Source organism: Diadema setosum, chromosome 9 (genome assembly GCF_964275005.1).
Source record: "Diadema setosum chromosome 9, eeDiaSeto1, whole genome shotgun sequence".
In the NCBI taxonomy this organism is placed as follows: Eukaryota; Metazoa; Echinodermata; class Echinoidea; order Diadematoida; family Diadematidae; genus Diadema; species Diadema setosum.
The window spans coordinates 12,813,366-12,841,275 of record NC_092693.1 but is presented as its reverse complement, the minus strand read 5'-3'; the positions used below and the strand labels follow the sequence as shown (position 1 = coordinate 12,841,275).

The window sequence follows — 27,910 nt, the reverse complement described above, 5'->3', positions numbered from 1 at the left end:
AAATACTACATGGACTCAACTGTATTTATAGCCCTATTAGCTTTATTAGAGTCAGATCTTATACTAGGCGATCAGTAAAGGGGTAGGTAAATTAATCTAGAATCAGTGGCATACTCGGCGGCGCTACGGCCGTTAAAATTAACCATTATTATACTAATTATCTCTCACTGGTCTTTCGGACAATGACCAGCAGCTCCCCCCCCCCCCCCTTTGAAAAACAGAAAACAAAAAACGTTCCGCGTCCCCTGTTCACGATATAAAATCCTTACTCCCGTTCTAGCCATCCGAAGAAAAAAAGAATTAATCCCGCCAGGTCCAAGACAAGAATGAGTACACATAACAACCACTGATAACGAAAGATCATGCCACTTCAAAAGCTTCAGACTTGTACAATAAGGACTCTCAATGGTCTAATGGTACACCACGGTGTACCTACCTATGTACACAAGTTGTCAATGCAGTGTGCGTATCGCGCGAACGGTGAACAACCGTAGTACACTTAGTAAATACAGTGTAATAGGACGACCCTTTTACAGGAGTTGTGTCCCGACGCTCTGACCAAGTGAATGAGTTTCAGGAATCTCCAATTAGCAGGTAATGTAAGCATGTCCGCACTTTTAATGTCTATTATTATTGTGTGATTGTCAGCTCAATACACGACACCAGCTCCACTCTAACCCCGTTGCGGGGCGCTGTTACACCCGACACGTATGCGGTTAGTTCCACTCGCTGCCACTCATGAATAGAAACTGGCAACAGTACTTGTACAATGTATAGGATTTTGATTCTGGACAGGTATTTTGAAAACCCGGGCTTGAATCTAACTCCTACTGTTTATAAGTTTTTAAGGCAGCTTCTAATATTTCTAGACTGACGGGTAAATGCTTGTCCTTCGGGAGTCTGCAGGCGAGTCTGTACGGGTATGGCCCCATGGCATTACAGTTTACTACACAATACGGCGAGCCTACACGTATTTGGTTGTACACTTCCCCCTCTACTACCCTCCCCCTTCATTTTCCCAACTTGGTTTGGAAAGGGCCTGGGGATTCATATTATATTTAGAGTATTGTACAGCTAGCTGTCATCTGTCCCGTGGTTCCTTTTTTTCCGACATGTTCGTTAAATTACAGATCAACAGTTGCGATCTAAAATTTAATTTGTAGAGGAAGGAAATCCACACCTCAATCTTCACCCCTCTGCTTACCCATTGCTTTCAACTGCACATATTTCTTTGATTTTCTTGAAGAGAGGTATTACCTTTTGCGCATGTAGTTTTTAGATTTTTTTTTTTCAAAGAGCCGGAGGGTACGTCTTGTTTTATCCAGGCTGACTGTCGGCGATGATGATATCAAAGTAGGAAAACTTGTTTAAAATACTGTTGTGACACCTTTGACGGAAACAGGTGCACGATCAGTATAGGTTTTCCCGGTCAATTTCATACTTTTGTCATTCAAGTTCCTATTCCGAGCATTCAATTTCATGCATTCCACGCTCGCAGCACTGCGAATCAGCAATCAAATTCAAAATCCAGTCATTCGAATTCACTATCGGAGAATTCAAAGTTAAGAGAGGAGCATTTCAGCAATGAGCATTCAAATTCATGTCAAGCTGTCCGCGAAGTCTCGTCGGTCATTCAAATTCGTGAATAGGCAACCATGTTCCAATTAACTGCATTCATTTTAAAATCTATAATGTGCCTGTATATTCCTTCTCGTGAAGCCCGAGTTCAAATTATAGAATGAACAGGTGGATCTATACTGCAAAACAAATCTTCATCGTAAATCCCAATACATTCAATGCTAAATGAAAGGACACACATACACAGCCCCAAACTAACTAAATTCAGGACTTCTTTTTAAATTGAATGCCGTTATTTGAAACATGGTTGCCTATTCACGAATTTGAATGCTCATTGCTGAAATGAGTCTCCTCTTTTAAATTTGAATGCGCTCCAATAGTGAATTTGAATTCTCCGATAGTGAATTCGAATGACCGGATTTTGAATCTGATTGCTGATTCAGTGAGCGTGGAATGCGTGAAATTGAATGCTCGGAATAGGAACTTGAATGGCAAAAGTATGAAATTGACCGGGAAAACCTTTATCAACGAGCGATGGATATCCATGTGTACATTAGGTCCATGCTCGCATTAAAAAAACAAAACAAAACAAAACAAAACAAAAACAAAAGCGCTTGCACTCATGGCCTATATTAAACATAATTATTATGTAATATCAAACCCTAGTAGAGTTTGAATGTGGGCCTATGAATACTTTTTGACGGGTTCCAGGGCAACCATTATTGTAAACGCTCAGATTTCCCGTCTTGATTAATAGTTTGATGTTAATCAAAATGTTTACAGTATACGTCATGAAATGATTAACTCCAAATGAAGCTTTAAATTGCGGAACTTTGTAATACAATACAATATCTCTCTGGTATCTGTACTTTATACGGCGCTCTTACAACGAGTGAACACTTATGACAGAAGCAATGAATGAAAGTATATTGCTTAAAAATTCACTGTATCCCGTTCGGTATTTATAATAATTCCAGTACGTGTACATGTAGCAAAAAAGCAATATCTTTTTACAATATAAACATCTCTTAATCGCAATAATGAATTTAACGTCTTGACGTCTTAATGACGCACATAAACAATACTAATGTATACAAATACACTGTTATTCAAACATTAACCCCAATAATTTAACTATCGTTTTGTTAACCATGACTCTCTTAATCAGCTATCTGGCAAGCAATGACGACAACGAACTCAACATGGACTACACTTTTCACAGCAACATGGGAAATTGAGAGGCAATTTGATCCGTTGCCATGGCAACATTGGATGGGCCGTTACGGGAAGACCATGTGGGTCGCCTGCACCTTTCTCTACCTCGTCTTCATCTTCGGCGGAGAGAGACTTATGCAGACCCGTGAGAAATACCAGCTCAGGCAACCACTACTCATCTGGAACGCCTCCCTCGCGGTATTCAGCATGGTTTCGGCTTGGAGATTGTCCATCGCCACGTACGAGCTAGTGTCGCGCCAAAACGCCTGGCATTCCCTCGTCTGCGGTCCAGACTTCTACGCGCGCGGAGGCCACTCCGCGTTCTGGTTGTTCGTCTTCGCGCTCAGCAAGGTGGCAGAGTATGGCGACACCATCTTCATCGTTCTACGAAAAGCCAAGCTCATCTTCCTGCACTACTTCCACCACATGCTGACCTTTCTCGTAGGCTTTCACACGTTTGCCTTCAGCAACCCGACTCTCTTTATATCGGCGTTGATGAACGTGTATGTACATTCCCTCATGTACTCGTACTACCTCCTCCGTATACTGGGAGTTAGGGTCCCCAAACGTCTGGCCATGGTGCTCACCACCATTCAAATCATCCAGCTTATCATAGGAACGTACGTGCAGTTTTACGCTGCATGGATATTCTTTAAGGGAGGGGCCCCTTGCAACCTGGACATGTTCGCGGTTGTTGTAGGATCGTTTGGTTACGGGAGCGTCTGTCTGCTGTTCATCGATTTCTTCTATAAGACATACTTCAGTCAAACGCATCAAGCCCCGTCTGGTGTAGAGCGAAAAACACGCAAAGACAAGTAAACATCTCTACGTGCCAAATGTAGTTGTCTTGATTACCTCAGGATATGGAATAAGAATGAAAATGATTGAAAAATGTCTTTGATACAACTATTTTAAATCATGGCTGTTTTCTATGCATTAACTCCGATGCAACGTCTTTCTGAAGAAAAAAACCCCACACCTGCTAACTTTGGAAGAGTTATGGGTTAATTGCCAAAACAATGACGATGAAGTGGAAACAATAAAGATATCACTCAATTTCATGCAAGCAAGGGAATCTGAAGGAGCTTTCTCCAGTGGGCATCCTCTGATCAAACTCATGCTTATGTCTATTCGCATTGATACATACCGTCAACCTCGCCTATACGTCGACCTCGCACAAGTCAAAAATTAGTTAGGTCGAAGAAAACTTTTATCCCATATGGCTAAAAACACGTGCTGATTTCTTAAATCGAAACTCACGTGAGCCGTTTCTCCGGTTCTTTTGGATTCGACTTAGCGAGGTTAACTGGATGGGCCTATAGCTGACTCCCGTTGTGACGAAGTCCTCGAGGCCCGCAGTTTTCTTTCGTTTTATCAAAATTCTTTGAAATCGAAGGGAATTTAACAACATACTTTGATGATAATTTTGGGACTGACCAATTGCCCTATATCGACGTAAATAAGCACAGAATTGATCAGCGTTTTTAGCAGTAGCCATGATAAAAGAAATCATGGGCATACGTACTCGAGCAGGATTCGAACCTACGACCTCCTGACCTCCGGACATCATGACGGAAGAGGAATTTGAATAATCACGCAGTACACGCTGCATGCGATAAGAATTAGAACCACCGCTTGCTGTCGAGCGGAAGCTCGGTGTTCTAGTGGAGACGACGCCTGTCCGAAGATTAGGAGGTCGTAGGTTCGAATCCTGCAAGAGTACATACTCCCATTATTTCTTTTTATCATGGCTACTACTAAAAAAACTGTTCAGTGCGGTGCTTATTCACGTCGATAGTGCAATTTGTCAATCAGTTGCAATGACAGCATCTTGACGAAAGAATTTCATTTGAATAATTTCGTTTGAATAATTTCGGGACCCGAGTATTTATTCGTTGTAAAGATATTTCGTTATTTCTGTGTTCGTTGAAACATAGGCACCCTGCATACCTCACATTAGCTTCACCGTGTATTTGCAGAAATATCGCTTGAGTTTGGTTATGCATTGTGTTTTTAAGAATTGATGTCTAAAAATGTATCCGTTTCTTTAACATACATTCTGTGTATGTATAGGTTAACGAGCTGGGGCGTGATCCCTCGATGATGAAAGTTTGATGGAAGACCTATGATACAAAACCCTCCTTATTGTTCCCCCACAACTGAATAGAATCGTGCCTCGAATAAACTTCATCATATATTTTACTACAGATACTTTTGTTCAGCTGTTCCTTATCCAACATCTTCTCCTTCCCCATGGTGATATTCATATAAATCGTTAGCATAAAGCAATGGCGAGACGAAGATAAAAATCGCATCATCCAGTAGCCCTATAAGAACGTCAGGATGCAATATTTTAGTACAGCTGTCATAATTAACTAGTCTACCAAAGATCAAGTGTGTCAATACGATTAATGTATTTTGAAGTGTGAGGGAGGGTGGGTTGTATACAAGACTCTTGATGGCAATGGCGAGAGTGAGCTTTAAAAAGCAGTGAGGGGGTTGTATTATCTAGTCGCCTACACAGCAATAAATTATCAATTTAAAGCCTAGAGAATCCCATATATATATATATATATATATATATATATATATATATATATATATATATATACAGTATATAGGATTCAGCAAAGTTTTGGTAACTCCTGAGATATGGCGCGGTGTCACCGTTTTTCCTTTGGCCATTGATTTGGTATCTATCCAGTTCTCATATGAAACAAGGAAAGCAAAACAAGAAACGAACTATATAGTGTACACTAAAAAAACAAAAACAAAAAACACATGCATTGTACCTACTGTATACAGTCATTATCATTATATTCTTAACGAGTGCCTTACATTTTGAGTACAATGATAAAAACGGTATATGGTTGCGTTGCACCATTCTGTCTTTTTAATGTTGTTTCTATATCGTATAGGATAGTGCTAGATTTGATGAGTCGACGTTATGAATCGGTCGGCAGAGTTTTCCTAGATATAGGAGATTATCTTTCGGCGATGATTTCAAAGGTCACGGTGTCCAGAGTAGTTGAACACCCATTTGCAATTTGCAGAGGCACCAATTTTGTTTGCACGATCTTTATGCATCGTCACAAAGATATGAATTATAGGTGTACAACAAATTCTTGTTTTAAGCTTTCAATGCATCTTTGCAGTGATACAGGTCAGTAAACGAGTTCAACGACCTATGAAAATATGTATCTCAATCACATGATCTTATCCAAATTTGCTTGACCTTTGCAATCACCATTACAATGTATTTTTTTTTTTAGTTTCCCATACACCTGCAAACTCGGGGTGCACGTCACGAGACCGACACCCACGAGTCATACAGCCCACGAATCATACAGCTCACAAGTCATACAGCCCACGAGTTATACAGCTCACGAGTCATACAGTCCATTAGTTCGACACTAAGCTAACAAGGCCCACGAGAGAGACCGACACATTAAGCCCCGTGTTATATCTGTCTAACTCGTGGGCTGTTTTACCTAGTGTCAAACTCACGGGTTGTATGACTCGTGAGCTGTAGGACTCATGGACCTATTTTCAATGTCGAACTCGTGAGTGTCGGTCTAGTGGAATGACCCCGTAAACTTGTATCAAAGCCGAGTTGTGGCTTTTTTGTCTCTTGAGAATGCGATCTCTCAAAATGTGAACTCTGCACTATAGGTACTGATTATGCCACTTACAAAACTAAAACATTAATAGTGTATGATAAAGGCACTCGGGAACAGACACACACACACACACACACACACACACACACACACACACACACACACACACACACACACGCACACAGACACACACACACATGCATACAGAGAAGAGGGGGGGAGGGAGATGAATATACATGACATTGTGATTATTGTGCATCGTTAGCAGCAATCATATACAAGTATTGAAATTTGAATCATCCCGTCCTAATGGATGAGCTAAAATTGATATTGTAAACACATCCACGTAGCGTACTTTATGATAAAGGAACTATTATATAGTAAACGTCCAGTTTTAAAAGTCATTTGGGAGTTCGATCCGATTTTATTCCATAAATGAATCTTCAACGTGACCACTCCTGCAATGGGTTGGCAAAACACTGAACGATGTTAATCTGAAATTTCTGACTGAAGGTTTGGAATACGTTCTCGTTTTGATGATAAAAAGGGATAATAAACCCATATTCAAATCGCCTGAATCGTCTTTGTTTTGTGCCAGAGCTATTTTGAAGCTATTTTTATAACCCATTTATTCTATTATACTTCTTATTTATTAATGAGTTTCTGTGTTTTTCAGTTCTGCAGTTTCATGTTTTCACTAATCTGTTTTCTGTGGCAACCAGTGATTATGCAAACCCAATGGGAGTATCATTGCTTGGTTGCAGTATCCTAATAATCACACGAACAAAATATTCTTTGAACTAATAATCAAATGAATGTCCGTACTTAATGATTTAAAAAAGAATAACTTGTTCTCGTAGATGCGTCAGATTACTACACTGAATATATAAACGGTCTTCCGTATAGCAATGATGACTTTGAGAACAAGTTGAGCAATATGTAGGATTACAGTAGTCGCCAAATCATAGTTAACCAAAAATGATTATATATATATATATATATATATATATATATATATATATATGTGTGTGTGTGTGTGTGTGTGTGTGTGTGTGTGTGTGTATGTGTGTGTGTGTGTGTGTGTGTGTGTGTGTGTGCGTACAAACCGGTCTGAGATCCATTTTGAAATCGCAAGCAATAATGCTATGTGGAATTTTTCCTATTTGATATTTTTTACCTTCTAAAGTTATGAAACAAGGCGTAAATATTTACAAATGAATAATACTCGCCGTAAAAATCAAAATAACAACAACAAAACAAACTGTAAGCACTTGTGATCACAATCTACATGTTTCGCGTGAGCAGCTGATTCTTTGATTTTATGTCATAACTTTGAAACTCCATATTATAGGCCATATTGTGCCTTTTTGCATGACACAGACAGTGTTTGATAATTGTAGTGCATATGGTTTATATTGCACTACATCCAGATTACATTACGCAGTAACTGACAAAGTGACTGAGCAAAAGCAAGATTACAAGAATTCAAGGATCGGTTGATACGGGCTTTCAGGAAGATCCCATCTCAGAAGAACGGGTCTGATGCGTGCACGGCGAACGCGATTACTGTCAAGGGTAGCCTGACCAGACACTGTGCTGTCGCGATTCGCGACAGCGGCTGCGTGTACTAGTAGTTATGTCAAGGGGAGAGATGAAAATATTAAACGTCCAATATTGTACCAGCATCCGCAGCCATTAGAAAGAACGAGCCACATTTCTAATGTTGAACATGCACTTGACTTCACTATATCGTGATAACTCTAGTTCTTTGGATCTTTCAGCTAGGGGCATACTAGGCTCACCTCAGTTGAATTTCTGATATGGAAGGAATATCTATAAATCACTTACGAAAGGCCCGCTCTTCGTGCCCTCCATTGTTATCGTTTGTATAGTGTCACATGACTGGTATTAGGGCACGTGGTTTGTTGTAAAACGGGATCATGTGATTAGAGACCGCACAATCGCATACGTATCGCATACTCGACTCATTTTGCTCAGTAGTCCCTTGGCCCATAGGAAAGCGAAAAGCTCAGCTCAAGAACGCCGAATCTCGATGACTTGTAGCAGGCAAATACATCTTATGCCGAAGACTTTCAGTCGATCGTGAGTTAGACGAGAGCTGAGAGAGAGGGTAGTGTGTGTCACGTACAAAATATTGGACGAGGAGATAAGAAGGCTGAAAGAAACAAAGATGAGTCTACTTTTTGGCATCGCGTTGTTTTCTATCATCGCGAGCAGTGGCTTCGCTGCGTACACGCCCGACGAAGTGAGTGATCTCCCCGGCCTGAAGACCCAGCCGAGTTTTAGTCACTTCTCAGGCTATCTGAATGCATCGGGGGAAAAGAAGCTCCACTACTGGTAAGTTCTTCTTATATTCCCCACCATTTCATTGTTTGGATTTGTTTTTCAATTAGCCGTTCAGCATGTTGCAATTTGGGGTAAAATCGCGGAATACCACAGTCGGTCCACACCATTCTCACTGCCGATATAAAAAAAAAACCCACCGTGTTGTCGCGATTTTTGTTGTCACATCACTTCCGCAATGATCCCAATCAGCACATCAGTGCAGTGAATGCCAATCGATCCTCGAAAATTTAATGATTACCTGTTAATACATAAAACATAACAAAGACATCAAAGTTTGATTTATCCAAGACTTCAAGGTAAAATATAAGATGGTATTCACTGCACTGGGCATGGTCAGTCAGCAAGTATAGACAGGATGTGCACTATGCGATGTGCTCAAAACTCATTGTTTACTGTATATATCTGCACCTTTCATCTGTATTCTTTTATGTAGGAATGTATGCGTATGGGGGTGTGCTGGGTTATAGCTACATGTATTTCTCATATATGCCAAATATACCCTTACTATCATTCTCAATTTCTTTTTCAACCAAGCAAAGAAATTGTAGGCCCTATTGTTTAATATAGTCCCAATTTGAAAAATTATGCTGATGAAATGTATGTCATATTATCCAGATTCACAATGAATAATCAAGCGCAAAGCTCTAGTGCACACAATGCATGGGGGCTGACCATACTGTACATGTCCGAATGTCAGATAAGAAGCCCAACATGAAGAGACAGATACCATTGGTCTAGGATACAACATACCTGTCTGCCTAGCTTGCCCGATAAAAAACATGCATGATGATGCTTCATGGGATGTATGATATCTTTATTTCAGTTACAAATGCAAAAGGGCAATTCCGCAGTTAGGTGGACATGACATGGATAAAAGAAATGTGCCTCTTTATCTTACCCTTTAATCTAGGTATCAACTAATGCCATGGATGTTCACCAATCATTAGGGTCTTTCAAATTCAGTAGATTTTATTTTTCGTATTCATTGATTTTGTGAGATCTAAAACCCTCATTTAAAATGTACATGTGGGACTGGGGACGCTGAAATTCACTTAAATGCAAATTACAGTGGGTTCCTTTGAAATTTTTTCCTCAAAGTTTTGCTAAAGGGTAAAAGATGAATGCATTTAAATACTCCAGAAGTCATGTGACATTTTGTCAATTACAAAAGGGTGAAATGACCTGCGGAATAACTCCGGACAAATGTAACGTTACTAACCGTAACGTTACTAACCATGCTTTTGGGGGTCCAGCTAAAAAATTATTGGTCGAACTGCTAAAAAAATTTGCATGAACATATGTAATGATGCAATAATTGAAATTAATGCAACACTTTGTTTGAAGTAACTTGAATTTTTGCACACTTTTTGTTACAAGACATTGATTTTTTTGTCATGTCCTTTTTTCGTAACGTTACTAACCAGCCCTTTAAGTTGCTATAGCAATTCTAATATTTCTTGGATTGTGTTCATTCTTTTCTGTATCATAAACCTGGGAAGGATGAACATGTTTTTGACATAATTTTGACTTGAAGTGAATAAATGGTAATTTAGTGGTAAAAACAAAAATCTAAATTTGTTCAAATGTAACGTTACTAACCGCGGAATTGCCCAAAACGATATTTCTCTGAATATCATTCTCAAGAGATTTAGAAACCAATAGAGGGAAACAGAGTTGGTAATATCATTTCATCTCCTTTGCACATATGTGGTTCTGATCAATGATGTTGTTTCTACTATGCTACAAAATGTGTCAAGTGATGAAATTCCATATTTTTTTTTAATCTATTGTCTGATTAATTCAGTGACATTTTTTCCACTCTGTTAGATGTCACTCTTGTTAATGATGATAGTAGCAATAATGGCAATTCAATAAAATAATATTTTTGTCATTAATTTATTTAGCATTTGCACTTGACAAATCAAGCGAACAATAAAAAAGAATAAACAAGTATAATACAGGATAAGAAGTCATACATAAGTCAACATGATTTTTATGTGGCTTTGCATCTTACCTTTGAATGACACCCTGCCTGAGCTTATTGCAGTTCCCCCCCCCCCCCCCCCCCCCCCCCCCCGGTGTATAGCAGTCAAGTCATTATTTGGCAATCCAAGGTTTTAGGGGGCTAAATTATTTTAGACTTCTAACTTCAGCACAACCCCTAACCTAACCCTAAGCCTAACCCCAATCCTAACCTCTAACCTCTAACCCTAACCCATAAACTCTAACCATATAAAATCTTAAAGCCACTTAAATTTAATCTTATTACCTTGATGCATATTGCTGAATTTTTTCTTCAATTTCAGTGGGGGTGCATAATGGATATGGCTAGGAGCTGAAGTTCCTAAAATAATTTAGCCCCCTAAAACCCAGGATTGTCCATTATTTTTCCCCACTCTCTATTTGCTAGGTTTGTGGAATCACAGAATGACCCGGCTAATGATCCTGTGGTTCTGTGGATGAATGGCGGCCCTGGTTGCAGCTCCATGGACGGCATGCTAACCGAGCTTGGTCCCTTTCATGTGGGTATTTCTAGTACTAGAAATCAAATTAGAATTGAATGAACAACATACATGTATTTTTCAAAAATCAAAGTCAGACCAAACATATATTTGGAAATTGTGAATGTTTAAAAGCAGTTTTTTGCACGTCCTGTGCAGCTAGTGACACATGGGTTGCATGTAAATTTTGAGGACTTTCCATTGAAATCTACTTTAATGCAAGGGTTTACTAACATAAAATTATGTCTATGGATGTACCTTCTATCCTGAGGAAGTAACAAGTTATTCTATTAACCCGTACATCAAAAATGCTTTCCAATACTTGGAATCCTGTTTGCAAATATGTTAGTTGTTGCTACGTTGGGTAAAAGTTGGGCAAGCTTTCAGGTTGTCAAAAAGAAGAAATGCCAGAAAGGCATCATGCATGAAATTTGAATATATGTTAGTAAACAAGTCTAGTAGAGCTCCGCAACGATGAATAAACTCTCCTACTATCCCAACAGGTGAATCCCGATGGTGAGACTCTGTACATGAATGAGTACAGCTGGAACACCAAGGCTAACATGATCTTCCTAGAGGCTCCTGCTGGGGTGGGGTACTCCTACTCCCCTGACAAACAGTATGCCACTGATGATGACAAGGTAAATTATGTAATAATAATAATGATAGAGAGACTCTTATGTACATGATAATCAAAGAGGGTCAGGCTGTGGATTTACACCCTGTGTTGGCATTTGGCTGTCTTTTGTTGTTTGTGTGTGCGTGTGTGTGTGTGTGTGTGTGTGTGTTTGTGTTCGTTCTCCTTGACAGTATACTATCAACCATGGGTACCCCATTTTCCTTTTTGTGTGTGTTTCTGAGACTACACTTGTAGTTGTTTTGTTGAAGGTAATTGTATTTCATGTATACGCAATAGTAGAAGCGAAACCCATTGGAAAGGAAAGATTGGAAAGGAAAGATTGTGTTTAATGACTTTTTATTGTCTTAGCCTCAGAATTACAATGTAAATCTGTTTAGTTAGCCTTGAAAAATTGTACATCTCAACTACATACCTGGTAGATCTCTCGTTCTCCTTGACAGTATACTATCAACCATGGGTACCCCATTTTCCTTTTTCCTGCAACCTTGTCGTCTCTCACAATGTATGTTTATGATGCAAGAGCATAGCTGTGCCTCAAGTAGGTCACGACTCTGAAAACAAAGAGGTAGAGCTATTTAAGTATATTGTTATGGACTGCAGTACTTTCTCTTATTTGTGCTTTGCAGCTTGTTCATATAAGAGGAACAAAAGATGTGAAAGCATTCTTTATACCCTATTGTGTTGGTAATCATTTCCTGTTTTGTCCTGTTTCTTTCTCTCTTCTTCCACTTGTTTACCTTCTTTCACTTTCGGTTTTTCTCTTTCTATCATTCTTCCATCTGTTTCCTTATCTTATTTTTTTAAATTTCCTCTATCACTCTTTCTTTTTTTAAATTTTTCTTTTGTTTATATCTGTTGTCTTTCCTTTTTCTCTGAAAACATCTGACTAGGTGTCCATGGATAACTACTTAGCGCTGCAAAGTTTCTTTAAGAAATTCCCCGAGTATGCTTCCAATGAGTTCTATGTGACTGGCGAAAGCTACGGGGGGATTTACGTGCCCACCCTCTCTCTTCGTATCCTGCAAGGGAATGCAACCATCAATATGAAGGTAAATAATATAATATTCAGTCAATAACCAGCAGGGTGCTACATAGCTTTATTTTACCACTTGCCCAGTCGGGCAAGCAGATTTTCAAATTTGCTTCAAAACACTTGTCCGAATATCAATTTTACTTGCCTGAAAAAAAAAGTCCAAAATATAATGAAATAATGTAGAAAATCATGTGTTAATCAAGGGCTTAATAAAGCACAATCATTTGAATAAACAGCACACATTGATTCGCATACTCACAATGGAGTAACAAACTTGGTCCGATCAAGTGTTGCCATTGCTGCATTGCCTTGCATTGGGGCTTCTTCACATAAGTGATGGGAAGTTGCTGAAATGAAATATAAAAGTGTGTTGCATCATTAAACAGCCATTGTCTTTGGGCTTTTGAATGGTTGACTTTAAGGGTTTGTTGGGGGAATAAGTGAAAAAAAAATGGCGGCTTCAAAACTTTTTGCTTGCCCAGTTCGGGCAAGCATTTGTTCTCATTATTCAAAAACACTCGCCCAAATTTGATTTTCACTTGCCCCGGGGCAATCGGGCAAGTGCTTATGTAGCACCCTGCCCAGTAACATGTTCAGCATTGCTCCACTTTTAAAGTGTGAAATATCAAAGACTTCAAAAACAAAACACTTTGTATGAGCTTACTCAGTGTTCAGATTTATATATTGTACAAATCATGCAGGTAGTATGGATTATTTAAGTTATGCTTGCACAGCATGTTTTCTTAGTAATGTTGTGGCTATGTATGTGGGGTGTTTCAGTGCAGAGTGTGGAGAGCAAGAAATACTCCAGTGCGTATGCTCAACTATGTATTAAAGAGATGGTATAGAATTGGTTGAAGTGAGAATTTAGCTTTTAACTTTTTGTATGATACTTAGAAATCACTTCATGAAATGTTAAAAAGCATACAATTCTAAGAGTAATTCAAACTTTATTTAATTAAAATCGGTTTTGCAGTGGCTGAGATATCAAAAAAAAAAGGAAAAAAAGAGGAAAACAAAGCAATCCTAATAAAAGGTGGGTCCAACCTTTAATTAGGCATGCTTTGTTTTCGATATCTCAGCCATTTCAAAACCAATTTTCATCAAATGAACTTAGAATTCCTCTTAGAATTATATATTAATATTTCATATTTCATAGGAGGTTTCTCATTATCTAAAAAATAAAAAAAATAAAAAAAATAATAATCGTAAAAATATGTTGGAAACATCAAGCCCCATCTCAACCAAAACTGTATCATCCCTTTAACAAGCAAAAAGGGAGGGGTATGTTCTTGAGTTTTCGGTGCTCTCATGTTTAGGTATTTTGAAGAGAAAGTCAAGGAATCGTAGGTTTGGAAAAGCAGACATCTACATCTCATTCTCGTCTACAGTAGTCAAAAGTGGATTGCATCAGCTTTTAGAGATGATGACTTTCTGCAGAAAAATAATTTATTCCTTGTTCGTAGAAATCATTTATTCCTTCACAGGCCAGAAGTCATACTCAAATCATCTGTATGTTCTCCTAACCTTTGCAGGGCTTTGCTGTTGGGAATGGAATCACCAACTTTGATACCAACACTGATTCCCTTGTCTACTTTGCCTACTACCATGGCCTCCTTGGGCTTGAGTAAGTGACTGTCCACATGTTTGTGAAATGTAGGAGGATTGCCTTTTGCTGTGTTTATCAACTTTCATGTGTTTGAAGCATGTTTCAACACCCACTGTCAAAACGCATTTGCAAACACCTTTCATGTTGCACTCCTTGAGTTGTTGCATTTATTTAGCTCCATTTCACAGTTTGACCCCGGGAGCGGAGATGTGTAGTTGACAGTGGTTGGCGTGGGCAGGTCTAAGCTATAAACACGTTTATCAACTCAACAGAAATGTATGTCTGGCTCAAACATGTTCGTAATCACACTTTTGTGCCGTTTCAGAAACATGTTTCTGGCCCTATGATCAAAACAGCTTTGCTTTTATCACCTGCCCAAAATTCCCTGAAAGTTGTTTGGAAACCTTGATTCTGCACCAAAACTGAGATGATAAAATGCACCCTTAGAAGTACAATGTATGTGATAGTGTTTGTGTATTTCTATTGTACATGACTGAAAGGAGAATGTTTACCTTGGAGCACAGGAAACTTACTGGTATTATGATTGATAGCAATATATGAGAAGCAAGAAGAGATAAGGATATTTGAATCAAAAGAGATATCTGTTCAGAAATAGTCAGAAAATGATGGTGGATGGAATGCTAGTGAGACATGAAAATAGAATCCAGTGAGGGCCTTCCAGGAGTTGTTTTTTGTTTCACGAAGTGGTCACATAAAGCTCTTCATACATTTTAGTTGATTGATATGACTGATGTCATATTTCTGCACAAGAGACATAATTGGCCCAGCATCTCAAAAACCTAAACAGTTCACAATCTTTTTGTCAATGCTAGATTCTGAAGAGGAGATTTTCAGCTGTAAAATGAAATGTTGCTTATCAAATTTGGTTTTTCCTAGTCCACCAAAATATGTGACTGTAAAGCAAATGTACATGTGTAAGGGAATGCTACTTGAGAAAAGTGGCTTTGAAGGCAAGGATCTATTGATGTGCAGTGAGTTGCCATCCCTGAGTATTGTGTGCTGCACAAAGGAGGATTTAAAACTCATTGATAATTGCAGGGAAGGGAATGCAGTATCTGAAAACTTGGTACAATCAGTAACATTCTATGTAGGATCATGTCAGCATATCTAGGCGACTGCTTAATATTGGGGAATTTACCACTCTATGCTTGTGGATTCAGTTAGTGTTAAAAAATTGATCGCACACACCAGTCAAGTTTAAGGTAATTTGGACAAGCTGTTCAGAAGTTATGAACTAAATTTTCAAAGTTTGGGTTCCAGCCATGTGCAGTCATGGCTGGATTAGAAGGTTACAACAGTATGTGACACTAAAATCTAGGGACAAAAAAAAAAAAAAAAAAAAATCACACACCTTTATGTGTTGTTCACATGATAAAGAAACTTACTGCAGTTTATTTGTAACATTCATTAACACAATGGATCTATCTATGCAAAGTGCATGTCTTCAAAACCATAATGAAAAGCAGCACATCTCTTCATGTTAAAATATTATTATTTTTATGATATAAACTTTGATATCTCTCCCCTCCCCCCCCCCACCCCCCACCTTCCACTAGCTTATGGAAGAGCCTGACTGAAAACTGCTGCAATGGAACCAAGTGTGTTTTTTCGAGGACAACAAGTGCCGAGTGTTACACATACGTAAGTCACATATTTGCTCCGTATCACTCTCTTGTGCACCAACTTTAAATCAGAAAAAACAACAACATTCAGTTCAGATCACTAAAGTCTGCTTTTAGTAAAAGTTACCAAAAAATTAGATACTGGTATATGAATATCTTATTTGTGTGTATCTTTTTTTTATCACATCGATTGACACCTATAATAATTCCTCTGAAGACCTCATCTATCAGTGATGATAACCCAAGTACCAGTCTTGTCTGTCAGAGGTAATTTGTTTGCAAAGCATAGTATAGAATGTAATTCAGTGCAATTTTTTATCTTTTATAAAAGTGATTTTTATTTGTAAACTCTCTCTCTCTCTCTTTGTGTATATCATGTAATATGACATCTTTGAGATGCTTCTTTAACCTTAGCCTTATCAAGCTGGGCTTTTTGGCTTTGCCTTATGGGGGGGGGGGGGGGGAGGAGTTTTCCTGTATTGAGAGCAATTCCAAGGAACGTGAACAATATGGAAGCTTTTAATGAATATGCTCGTCCTTGATTTATTTGATAGGTGAGGATGTAAAGTCCGTCAACATGTGCGTGTACAGTAGATGATAAGGAAAGAAAATGATGAGATGTATTTGATTTATTATCAATTTGATGTAGTGTCCTTAGGTTCAGTGGAACAAAAATTTGAATGCTTTGCTGGTCACATGGATCTTCTTAAAAGTGATAACAAATATCCAAGTTTGAATTTTTTTTGAAAAGTGGCTTCAGATAAAAGAGATGTATCGTGTCTAGAACTGTTTTGTCAAGCTAAGTTTATCATCATGCTTCTAGTAATCCTTTTTAGAGTCAGAGCCATGCTAATCATAAATGAGTTAACTTCAAATTAATTTCCACAAGTTTGAGCATGTGGTCATACTACCAACAATATTATGTGTAGTTCAGCAACACAAAATTATCTGTAGTTTCAGTCTTTAAAACCATGGACCTTTTGTTGAAAGTCCATGGTAAAACGTATGCTCCATTAGGGAAAACAACCTTGCACCCTCAGTGAATGTGAAAAAATGCAATAGTGTGCAAAAGAATGTGCGATGTGCATAAACAACATGAATTTGATCTACTCGTATGACAAGTTTAAGTGGCAACCATGCATGGTCACACTGCCCAAAACTACACATAGTTTTGCAAGTGAGAAAGATTCTGAGTGCATGTAGGAAGTTTGGTGGGAAGTTTCACTGGTAACTTCTAGAAAAGTTTGTGGTTATACTGGGAAGCAAAATAGTTTCGAAAAGTTTTACGGTTATAGATGAACCTTTGTGTGTGTGTGTGTTGTTGTTTTTTTTTTTCCCCCAGGTTGGCGAGTCTCTGAACATTGTATACAACATTGGGCTGAATGAATATTCCCTCTATGCTGACTGCTATTCAGGACCATCTGGAAAGAGTCCGCTGGTGACACGCTACCAGTTTGATATGATGCATGTCATGGGCCATTTTCCAACTACCCCGCCAAAGTATTACCGGGTAAGGACACAACATTACTGCCACTAGTGTCACCACCACCACCACCACAAATACTGCCACTATGTCTACTGCTGCTGCTGTTACTACTGTGACTGTGGTACCATGGGCTACCGTAGTACCGCGGGGTACTAAATACTAAAATAATTCAACAAAAGGCTGATTTTTATTTGGTTCCCCAGGATACCATTTATGTCATCATATAAAGACTGTAAGAATTCATTTGCAGCAGTGTTAATAGTTACAAATGAAATGTGTCAAGTGAGTATGCCAGTTTTCAGGTTCATCTGATCATTCTTTTACAATGGTTACTATGGATATATGTGACCCGCTACAACAAAAGGATCCTAAAGTCGCTGACGGGCGATCCAAGCATGACCCAGAAAAACGCTATTTTCAGGCCTTCCCTTAATCATTTAGCTTCGAAATTTCGGCAGATGATAGAAGATACATTTGACTACAAAATTATGTTAAAACAGAAATCCGAACGTTTTGACAGATTTTAGTGATTTGACTTCAAACTCAATTTTCTCGGCTCACCCGTCAGCGACTTTAGGATCCTTTTGTTGTAGCGGGTCACATATGTGTGTGTGAGAGAGCCTATTTGTTGCCAGTGCCAAATAATGTTTTATGTTATTGCAAAATTTGTAATCACTCTAATCATATATGCCACAATAATAGCCCAAAACTTGGTATTTTCCAAGCTGTGAAAAAAAAAAAATACTGTGTTTGTCACATAAGCTGATACAGTTTGGTGATTCAATTGTCCAAAAGGTTTCTGTTGTTGTTGTTGTTGTTGTTGTTGTTGTTGTTGTTGTTTTTAACTTCTTTCCTTCTCATTTCCCTCTCCTTCCAACATACCTGTCAATTTAAATCCATCAAAATTAGGCATCTTCAGCTGGCAAGGGTCTTGAGTTTGCACCCCCGTGCCTGAACCGAACGGCTGAAAAGGCTTACCTCAACTTACCAAGTGTCCGCAAGGCCCTCCACATCTCCGACCAGGCACCTTCTTGGGAAATTTGCAGGTGAATATTTTGCCACACCACATGCACCACTCAGTTCAGTCCCCGGCAGAATATCTTGCTTGGCAATTGGCAAACATTTTCCATGGATATGACATGCACATAAATGCTTGTGGAGCATTACCAAATTCTACAACATAAGGAGAATTGCTGAGGAGATTTTATGAAACATTTGCTTGGAACAGGACCAGCAATACTTAATGGCAGAGATGATTATAAAACTTTTCTTGATAATACACTCATGACAAGAAATAATTAAGATACAATAGTTGTCACCCACTGGGAATCCAAGGAAACGGGGAAACATGGGTGTGTGTGTGTGTGTGTGTTTGTGTTGATTTGTGCAAGTGTTGGTGTATGTGTTTTGTGAATTGTATGTAATTGTGCATTTGTAGGTGTGTGCGTGTGTATTGTTCAAGATTTCTACTGTCTGTGATATCAACGCAGCATTTACTCTGTGACAATTATTAAATGTGAAATGTGAGCACCTGTATGCTAGTTTTTGGTGTTTAGTTTAAACACAGGAAATTTATGTGCATTATATCTCTTCTTTTGCAGTAACATTCCATACTCGACAATCTACAACACCATGTTCGACCAGTACCAGACCTTACTGACCAAGTACCGAGGAATGGTCTACAATGGCGACACGGACATGGCCTGCAATTTCCTTGGTGATGAGTGGTTTGTCGAGTCCCTCGGACTGAAGGTGCTGAAGCAACGAGTGCCCTGGAAGGTCAATGGCCAGATCGCTGGATTTTTCAAGCAGTTCCAGAATCTCTCCATGGTGACAGTGAAAGGGGCGGGGCATATGGTGCCGGCTGATAAGCCTGCCGAGGCACTTCACATGTTTACGTCCTTCCTTGAAAACGGTCCACTGTGAGCCCTAGGCCATCCTTGTTTGCAGTACTCTCTTGGGGGCAGGCATCGTGAGTCTTTAATCCTTCTCAAAATGGAATTCCTTATCTAATTTCTAGTAGCCATTTTGGCAAGACAACTTGCAATATGATACACCAAGCTCTGTGGGAATGTCACTGCACAATTAATCACTTGGTAACTCTGTATTTTACTGCATATTTTGAGAGATAAACCGAGTTAAATGGATTTATCGATTCTGTGCGAGATCATAAAGAAGCAATCAAGATATGGGAATATTTCAAAGATGAGTCATAGATTTATATATTAAGAGGTTTAAACACAAATCTGCATCCACAACAAATAGTTATACACATCCAAATCAGGCTTTTGTGAATGAATATCTTAAGTTTTTGTCATAAACACCCACTTTGAGTGATTAAAGTTGTTAGGATGCAGTGCCAAACGACAGAAAATCCTTTTTCTTAATTGATTCATAATTCAAAATTCATAATTATCCTGTTAATGAGGCATATGCTACAGAAAAACATTTTACCCAATAATATCTCGATTTGCACACATATATAGCCCTAGGAAATGACAAAAGTGGAATTGTATTTCCTCTGCATGCTGAAAGCATGTTGAGTAACTGATGGATGGTGACCTTAAATTGAGTGATATTAACAGTGTAAGCTGGCACTTACAGCTAAAGGAAGCCCGCTTTTTATGAGACCTGTGTAATATTTTGTACTTGAGGGCAGCTACATTTAATAATGTTGCAAATGTGAAAACTCACCAAAGTTCAATAAAAAAATCGCTACCCTTGCCCGTGTCATATAATTCTTTGTTACGGTAGACTTTATGTGTGATGAGCTGGGACAATCATCTTGATCTTATTACAAATGTTATGATATGGATCGATGGAAGCACTGAAATCCAGTGTGAAGTGTAATTGATATTTTATCGTGTGCATCAGAAATTTTGAATTCTGGTGATGTAAAGGAGGATGTAACTTTGAGTGATGAACTGCCTAATTCCATGCAGCTGCAGCTGTAGAAGATTACGAGTCATAATTCCTCAACAGGAAGCAATCCATCTCAGAAATGAGATTAGATCTGTTTGCTTGTTTTCATGTGTACCAGTTCTCTCTAAACAAATGACATGACCGGACTATTATGATGTCATACAGTAGGTGACTGTAGCCACTGAGATCTTGAAACAAGAGAGGATCTAGGAGACATGTAGTTTTCATTCCAGATTTATTGTAGAACCCGCTTCTGAGCTGAAATATGTACATTTCTCAGCGATTTATTTATTCCCTCCTTTTTGTTTGTCCTAGTGCCTTCTCCTCGTGACCTTATAATGCAGATCAAAGAAAAAATTTTACTATGGAGGTCTGTATTCATGAGATCATGTTTTACTCCACCATTCTTAAATCTCTGTCTCCCTCGCATTTCAACCAAAGTGTACACTGTTTTGGGCAACCAAAGAATTTTCGGTCATGTTGCAATGCACTAGCAGTACCTGGTAGTGATATTGAATTGTATTTTTACCATATAGTTACTACATGTATATGTGCATGTTCCATTCAATTTCCCTCTGACCTGGTCATTTCCAGAAAAGCAGTAGTCCACAATCATTCTGGGATATAGTTCCCATATTTAAGTAGTGGCAAAGTTTTACCAGTGCTTTGATTTCATGCAAAGGAAAGTAGAGAATAATACCAACTGTTGTGATAGAATCAGACATTGAAAATTTATTGAATGTGTAAGACACAGTTGCAAAATGTTAGGTGACCTTGGCCAAATACTGTATACGCTGTTATTTTCATGCACAGATATTTTCGCAAATGAAGAGGTCATAGGCAATTTCGCAAGATGTTGGTTTTGTGAACTGACGCTGAGGTGAACGTAAATGCGCTATCACCCAAGTGTATCAAGCCACCATCAAGACATTTTCTCGTGTTGTTAAATTCACAATCCAACTGTGATTCACGAAAATAACAGCTTATACAGTGGCCGTGCAAGTGAAAACATTGTTTTGAATTGTTTTGTTTGTTTTTGCAGAGAAATACAATAATATGTATAGAGTGTACAATATGATGCATTATTATCCATACAGAGGATTTTTATAGCCCAAATATAAGTGTTATTTTGTCGACGCACCTCATAACCTCCGACTCACTTAGAAAGTTTGTTGAACTCGACCAATATTTTTTGCCGAGGCGACCAGTATTTAAAATATTGGACGGCAAAAAGTTTTTATAAACTGCAACGTGATTGGTTGAGATATAGGAGATGACCCGAAATATGGAATAAAAACGTCTGTAATTGGTCAATCACGAATTAACTAAATTATCGTTTTTTCTAAAATTCTGTGTTTATACAAACAAGTTTTATATATTAATTAGTTAAAATTGTACATTAAAATACATTGATCACTGTTTTATCTGGGAGTGAAGTGGATTAACTTACACTGAAGAGTGTAGGTCTACCATACCCCATGTCAGGATCAAGTACAGTAGGAGACCATACAGCACTTAGAGACAGAAAGGGTAAGTGAAAATATTCTTTGCTAAAATCCTCTGTAGGATAATAATGATAATATTGGATGTCCTATTTTCGGTTAATACAAGGAAATATTGAACTCGCTAAGCAAAATATTGGACTCGTCTTCGACTCGTCCAATATTTGTGCATAGCTCGTCCAATATTTCCTTGTATTAACCTCAAGGCCATCCAATATTATATAAATAGTCATACAAAAGGACTTCAGCTTGAGCATAGCTTGGCAGCTCTTTTGACAAACAGACTATATCAATTATGACATATCTGAAGAACCTGTATTGACTGGCCCGGGAAGGATTTTTCTAACCTGCACTGTGTGCTGTCAGTTCATAACAATAACACCAGGTTGATTTCAAACTCTACATACTGATTTCAATTTAAGTATTTTGAACGTTTCTGGGTTACAAAGCATTCACAGAAATCATGTGCTTCATAATGGAAAGATGGAATGGTTTTTATACTGATATGGATGAAAGTGCTTGTCAGAATTATGTCACATAATTTGTGACAAGTGCCTTTTTAGCAAATGTCCTCTAATTGCAATCATGTTTCCAAGATTTTAGACACATTGTGCAGAGTTGTAAAGTGCATTCATTGTATACTGTGACATTGTGTTACCATTTAATGAAAAAAAAAATCAATTGTATATACGTATTCTAAACTCTGTAGATACCTAATGCCAAGGATCATGTTTGCAATATGTAATTGTACAGGAATTTGGAAGAATGAGCGGCTTCTTCTCAGTGCAGAAATGTAAAGATCCATGTGACTTGAAGTTTATAGAACCAGATAAACAACACTGATACTGTACACTTTATGTGTTTCGCAAGGTTTTGAATTTTATGAGTTTTGTGAGTTGGTTGCTATTCATAAATTCTACAACATGATGAAATATTAGCTTTGATCATCTATGAATGCAACATTCACACATACATTTCTCGTTCAAATTAACCACTTTCGAAATTGTTGGGAAGTCCCAATTTGCAAGAATTAGACTTGCTATATTATGTATATAATATATATATATATAGTAAGATGTCCATGTGTTGATGTGATAATATCATCAAAAATAAAACTGAGACCAAGTTCATGCTGTATTCACCAACAGATAATTTCGGCACACAAATTTTCGAGTGATAGCTCTTTCTCAAGTGTGTATCAAGAACACTTGAGAAAGAGTGAATCAATTGAAAATTTGTGTGCTGAACTAAACTGTTGGTGAATACAACGTGAACCTGGTTTCAGTTTTACTGTAAAACATGTTATATTCGCGGCACGAAAATTTTGCAAATTGGAGCCGGCGGCCTTTCTCGCATCATGAAATTTTCGTGACTTGCCGCTGGCATCTAATGCATATTGTGTAGGCAAGAACTTTCGCATGCATTTTAATTTTGCGAATGTTGCCACTCGCGAAATTCGCGAAATTAAAATGCACTCGAACATTCATTGTTTTACAGTATTTTTTAATATACATGTATATATATATAAATATACATGTATATATATATATATATATATGTATATATATATATATATATATATATACATACATACATATATGGCATGCACAGTATACATGCACAAAGAATTACATGATTGTGTAATAATGTCAGAATGTGTAAAAGCAATCATTGGGTAACTTGTATCCCTCTCATTTATTCCAGTGTTGTTATCAACATAGAATATGAACAATGATACAAATGTTGCATTGATTTCCACAGACATTATTAACCTCATTTAGAGCCATTAGATCAATAGTCAAATGAGGCATATTTTCTTCACCCAATTTTGTCATTGTCACATTGATTGTGTGGGTAAAGTGGTAGAATTCGCTTGTATGTCATTGCTGCATACATTTATTCTAAACTGTATTTGAAGATGGCCTTTGTCACTGATAGTATAATTATGACCAAAGACCTATCAAAGTGTTGTCAGGTTGGCATGTGAGCTTTGCTAAGGGTCTTTCTGTTCTTCTTCTTCTTCTTCTTTTTTTTTGGGGGGGGGGGGTGGAAGTATTTTTATCTTGTTCTCTTTAATCTCATTATTCATAAGAAACTTTATCTTTTTATCTTTTTTATGGTGGCAGTGCAATTCCCAAGAAAATCATGTTTTTACTGCACTGTTCAATCAAAGTGGAATCAGTTTCATGCCTATGTCACATTGTTATTGATATTAAGTAAAAAATGAAAACAATGATGGCAATAATGATGCTTGAGATGATTACGCTCTACTCTAGTGATTATCATCTCCATCATCATTTTCAGTTATGATGAGAATGATGAAAAACATAACTGAAGCCATTATCCAATATCTAATATATATATATATATTTTTCTTTCATGTTTGGCACTGCCTTGATACAAGAAGCACATAGGGCATGATCAAGATGTTGTTCTACAAAATAAATTCACTGCACACTGATCATTTTCTGTAATACACGTTATTGTTATGATTATCATAATACATTGACACCTTCAGTTCTGAGCAAGCCTACAGACCGAGATAAAGAAGACAATACATCATTAAACTAAAAGAGGAAATGTGAACATCAGAAGTCAAGCTTCATGGTAACAGATAGGTATCTTCTGCAGCGCACTCCCGTTATGATGAACACGGCTATTACGGAACTCTTGTTATAGCGAAGTAACAAATTTATATGTATTACTTTATTGTTCGGCTGTAACCAAATTCAGATATCTCGAAAGAAACCTGCCGGTCCCTAAGACTTCATTATCACAGGAGTCGCATGTATTACATAATCTAGACATCTAATAGACAACATGACCCATCCCAACCCTTTTACTTGTCGTCTTCGTCACTGTCATCGTCACTGTTATCACTGTCATCATCCTTACTGTCATCATCTGTCTCACCATCGGCCTCTCTCTTTGGGGTTGGTCGTAGTTCTGTAGACGGCGTTACCCCGGGCGTTGCTAATTCCCTGTTGGTGCGTGTGATCCCATGGTTGGTGATATGATGGCCATTCCAGTGTGTTGCATGTGTGGCACGAGCCCGAGGATATGACACGGTCGACGTGTCGGGTGTTACCGTGCTTGAACTTGATCCCGCCCCCTTTCTCGCTCCCGCGCTCGGCGATTTTCCCGGACCTCGACGAAAATTTCTCCCGCACGTCTCCTCCGTCCTGAGCGCGTAGTGTCGGCAGCATCCACTCGGTTTGGAAACCGCCCCTTCAGGGTGTGTCAGAAGAGAAACAGAATTCAGTTGGCACCGTTTCCCCCGAGATCTGGGCCCCGTATATTGACCGACTTCGTCGATGACGTCTATGGAATGGCAGGAAAGGTTGCGGAGGCAGGCTGCGGCGCATCGCGTCGTCGATCGCACCCGGAATTCTTTGATGACAAACTGGTCTCGGAGGCAGGTGCCGCCTAATTGCTCAGGATCGTGCTTGAATTGACCGCATAGTCCTGCATTGACCAACGCACAGAGGAGAGAGACGCATGATTGCTTGGTTGAGAAGAAATTCCGTACAATGATGCTCTTTCAAGCTCTCGATCGATATTTTAAACAAACAAACAAACAACAAAAAATACGCACACACACACACGCTCACACGAAACAAAAGACAAAACAAAAACAAACTATAAACCGTATCAAAAATCAAAACTTGACTTCAGTCTGTCATTGCACCACGTTTCTTTATCCATTTCTATCTACTTTTGCGTAGAGTGATTGCAAAATTAAATTATAATGGTATCAGATACTTGAATATCGGTCTCTGTTTGAAATAACCCTGAATCATCCTACACAAACTAAAGGCCTAGATAACTTTTCAACACGCGTACAATCATGACATCGCTGTAGTTAATAGTTATATTATTATTATTATAAAACGCGTTGGTATACGATATAACGGATAAAGGAGAAGCATTCAGTTATAAAGAGTCGTTATTTCCTACTCTCGTATACAGGTAAAAATGGAATTGCCACAGTGAAACAGCTCTGTAAAAAAAGAAAAAAAAATATCACGGGTATTTACGTACGAAATAACCACATAGACTGAAATAATATCGAAATGAAATAGAGTTTGATGACTCATTAAAACATATTTTGACGGACACACACACACACACACACAATCATGCACCCATCAATATACAAACTCTAATAGGCCTTTAACCAATAACCACATGTATTTCATACAGATCTTTTTTTTCTCTACTCAAAATTTCGAGAATTCCTGTGTAAAACTTGTTATTCATCACCGACTCTCGTAACTGAAATCACTTGCCATAGTCAATGAAACACACACAAACACACTTTAAAAGTTAATGAAAACTTACGGGGTACAGCGGGAGGCATCTGAACCACGAATCCTACATTCAAAATGAGTAGGAGGAAAATGATTTGAAACTGGCACATCGTAAAACCAGCGGATGCTCAGTATCCCGAAAAGCGTAAAAACCCTCAGTGCATCGTTCATGAATCCGTGTGATGGCGAATGCCAACTTCTGCAGCAAAATGTTTATAGGATGTGATCCTCGGAACGAAATTCTAGTGATCGCGACAAATAGTGCAAACTATCGAGTCATTGTCCAACGTTTAATTTCTTCCTTTCCTTCTTCTCTGTCTCATTGTTCTTCTTGCTGCCCATTTCCTCCTTTTTCTCTCCTCCTGGTTTTCCTCCTCCTTCCCTTCTGCAGAACTTCTTTACCATGTAGAATCGAGCAACGCAAGAATTGGTGAAATAATGCACGCAGTCAACCGAACAGAACAAAAGTCTAATTACATCCGAATGAAATCAATAATGTGCAGTTGTATATAAGAATGTCAAAATCATATTTCTGTTGTCTGCCTGGCACAGAAACGTGTTGGAGTTCCCATCGCGTCTGTTGGTACCAACGAGTGCTTCCTTCTATTTGTATGTTTTAAAGTGGCAAACGGAGATTTTACACCGAATATTATATACTGAGGTCTCGTCAGCAGAACAGATCGTGTGATTCGCGTATACGATATATTCCTTCGATTTACATATGCTCAGAACATTCGTTTAAATCCTTAAATATTATTTCCAATTGTCCATCCGTATCTGCCGGCTGCTTATAATTTCTGTTCTTCTCTGACTGTTCCTTGATTCAAGAATAACTATGAAATACGAAATATGAGAACTCGGACGTAATGGAATCATTCAAATCAGTTTCCCGTATCATTAATACGCTCGCCGCAGCAAGAAAGCAAACGTGAAAGTGCAGCCAGATGTTGGCTGTCGATTGGCTCATTCCAAGACTTCTTGTGGACTCGCTGCAGGGCATGAAGCAAATAAATGGGCAGAATCATATTTGTACGAAACGGTGATTAGTTTGCTCAACAAAAATATCAATCGATAGGGTTGCCCTTGCCATTGCAGCGCTGTTCCTTATCTTTTTAAGTCTTTTTCTTGACTTTTTTCATCGTTTGGTTTTGATCCTCATTTTCTATTCCGTGTATATATGCTGTTGTCATGGAAGCGGTGATGCTAGCACTTTCCAACAATATGGTAACGAATGTGTTTGCGGAACATTTGTCTTAAAGGAAATATTGTATTCGATGATATTGATAGAATCAGAGCAAAAGTGCCAGAGTGATCGGATGCAGAAAGTTGCAAAAATTTGAAGGGTTAAAGAAAAAGAAAAACTACAGCCCCTTTAGTCATACACAATTCCTAAAAACGAAAATGAACAGCCAATGAACCTATGCACAGATTGTCGATGGTACATGGAAAAATTCTGTCGGTATGTGTATTGTTATCATGTTAGC

General features: G+C 38.4%; 2 protein-coding genes across 2 annotated transcripts; both read left to right on the top strand.

The window, feature by feature from the left end:
- Nucleotides 1-491: 491 nt before the first annotated feature.
- LOC140233452 (very long chain fatty acid elongase 6-like) lies at nt 492-4,192 on the top strand. The gene is made up of 2 exons (XM_072313569.1): nt 492-594; nt 2,747-4,192. Exons 1-2 carry the CDS (start codon nt 567-569, stop codon nt 3,610-3,612), a joined length of 894 nt encoding a protein of 297 aa, XP_072169670.1. The 5' UTR covers nt 492-566; the 3' UTR covers nt 3,613-4,192.
- Nucleotides 4,193-8,432: 4,240 nt separating this feature from the next.
- Nucleotides 8,433-20,071, top strand: LOC140232974 (lysosomal protective protein-like). The gene is made up of 9 exons (XM_072313081.1): nt 8,433-8,771; nt 11,191-11,302; nt 11,785-11,922; nt 12,812-12,970; nt 14,490-14,581; nt 16,141-16,225; nt 17,549-17,716; nt 18,602-18,738; nt 19,294-20,071. The coding sequence occupies exons 1-9, from the start codon at nt 8,605-8,607 to the stop codon at nt 19,616-19,618; spliced, it is 1,383 nt and encodes a 460-aa protein (XP_072169182.1). The 5' UTR covers nt 8,433-8,604; the 3' UTR covers nt 19,619-20,071.
- The last annotated feature ends 7,839 nt before the right edge of the window (nt 20,072-27,910 follow it).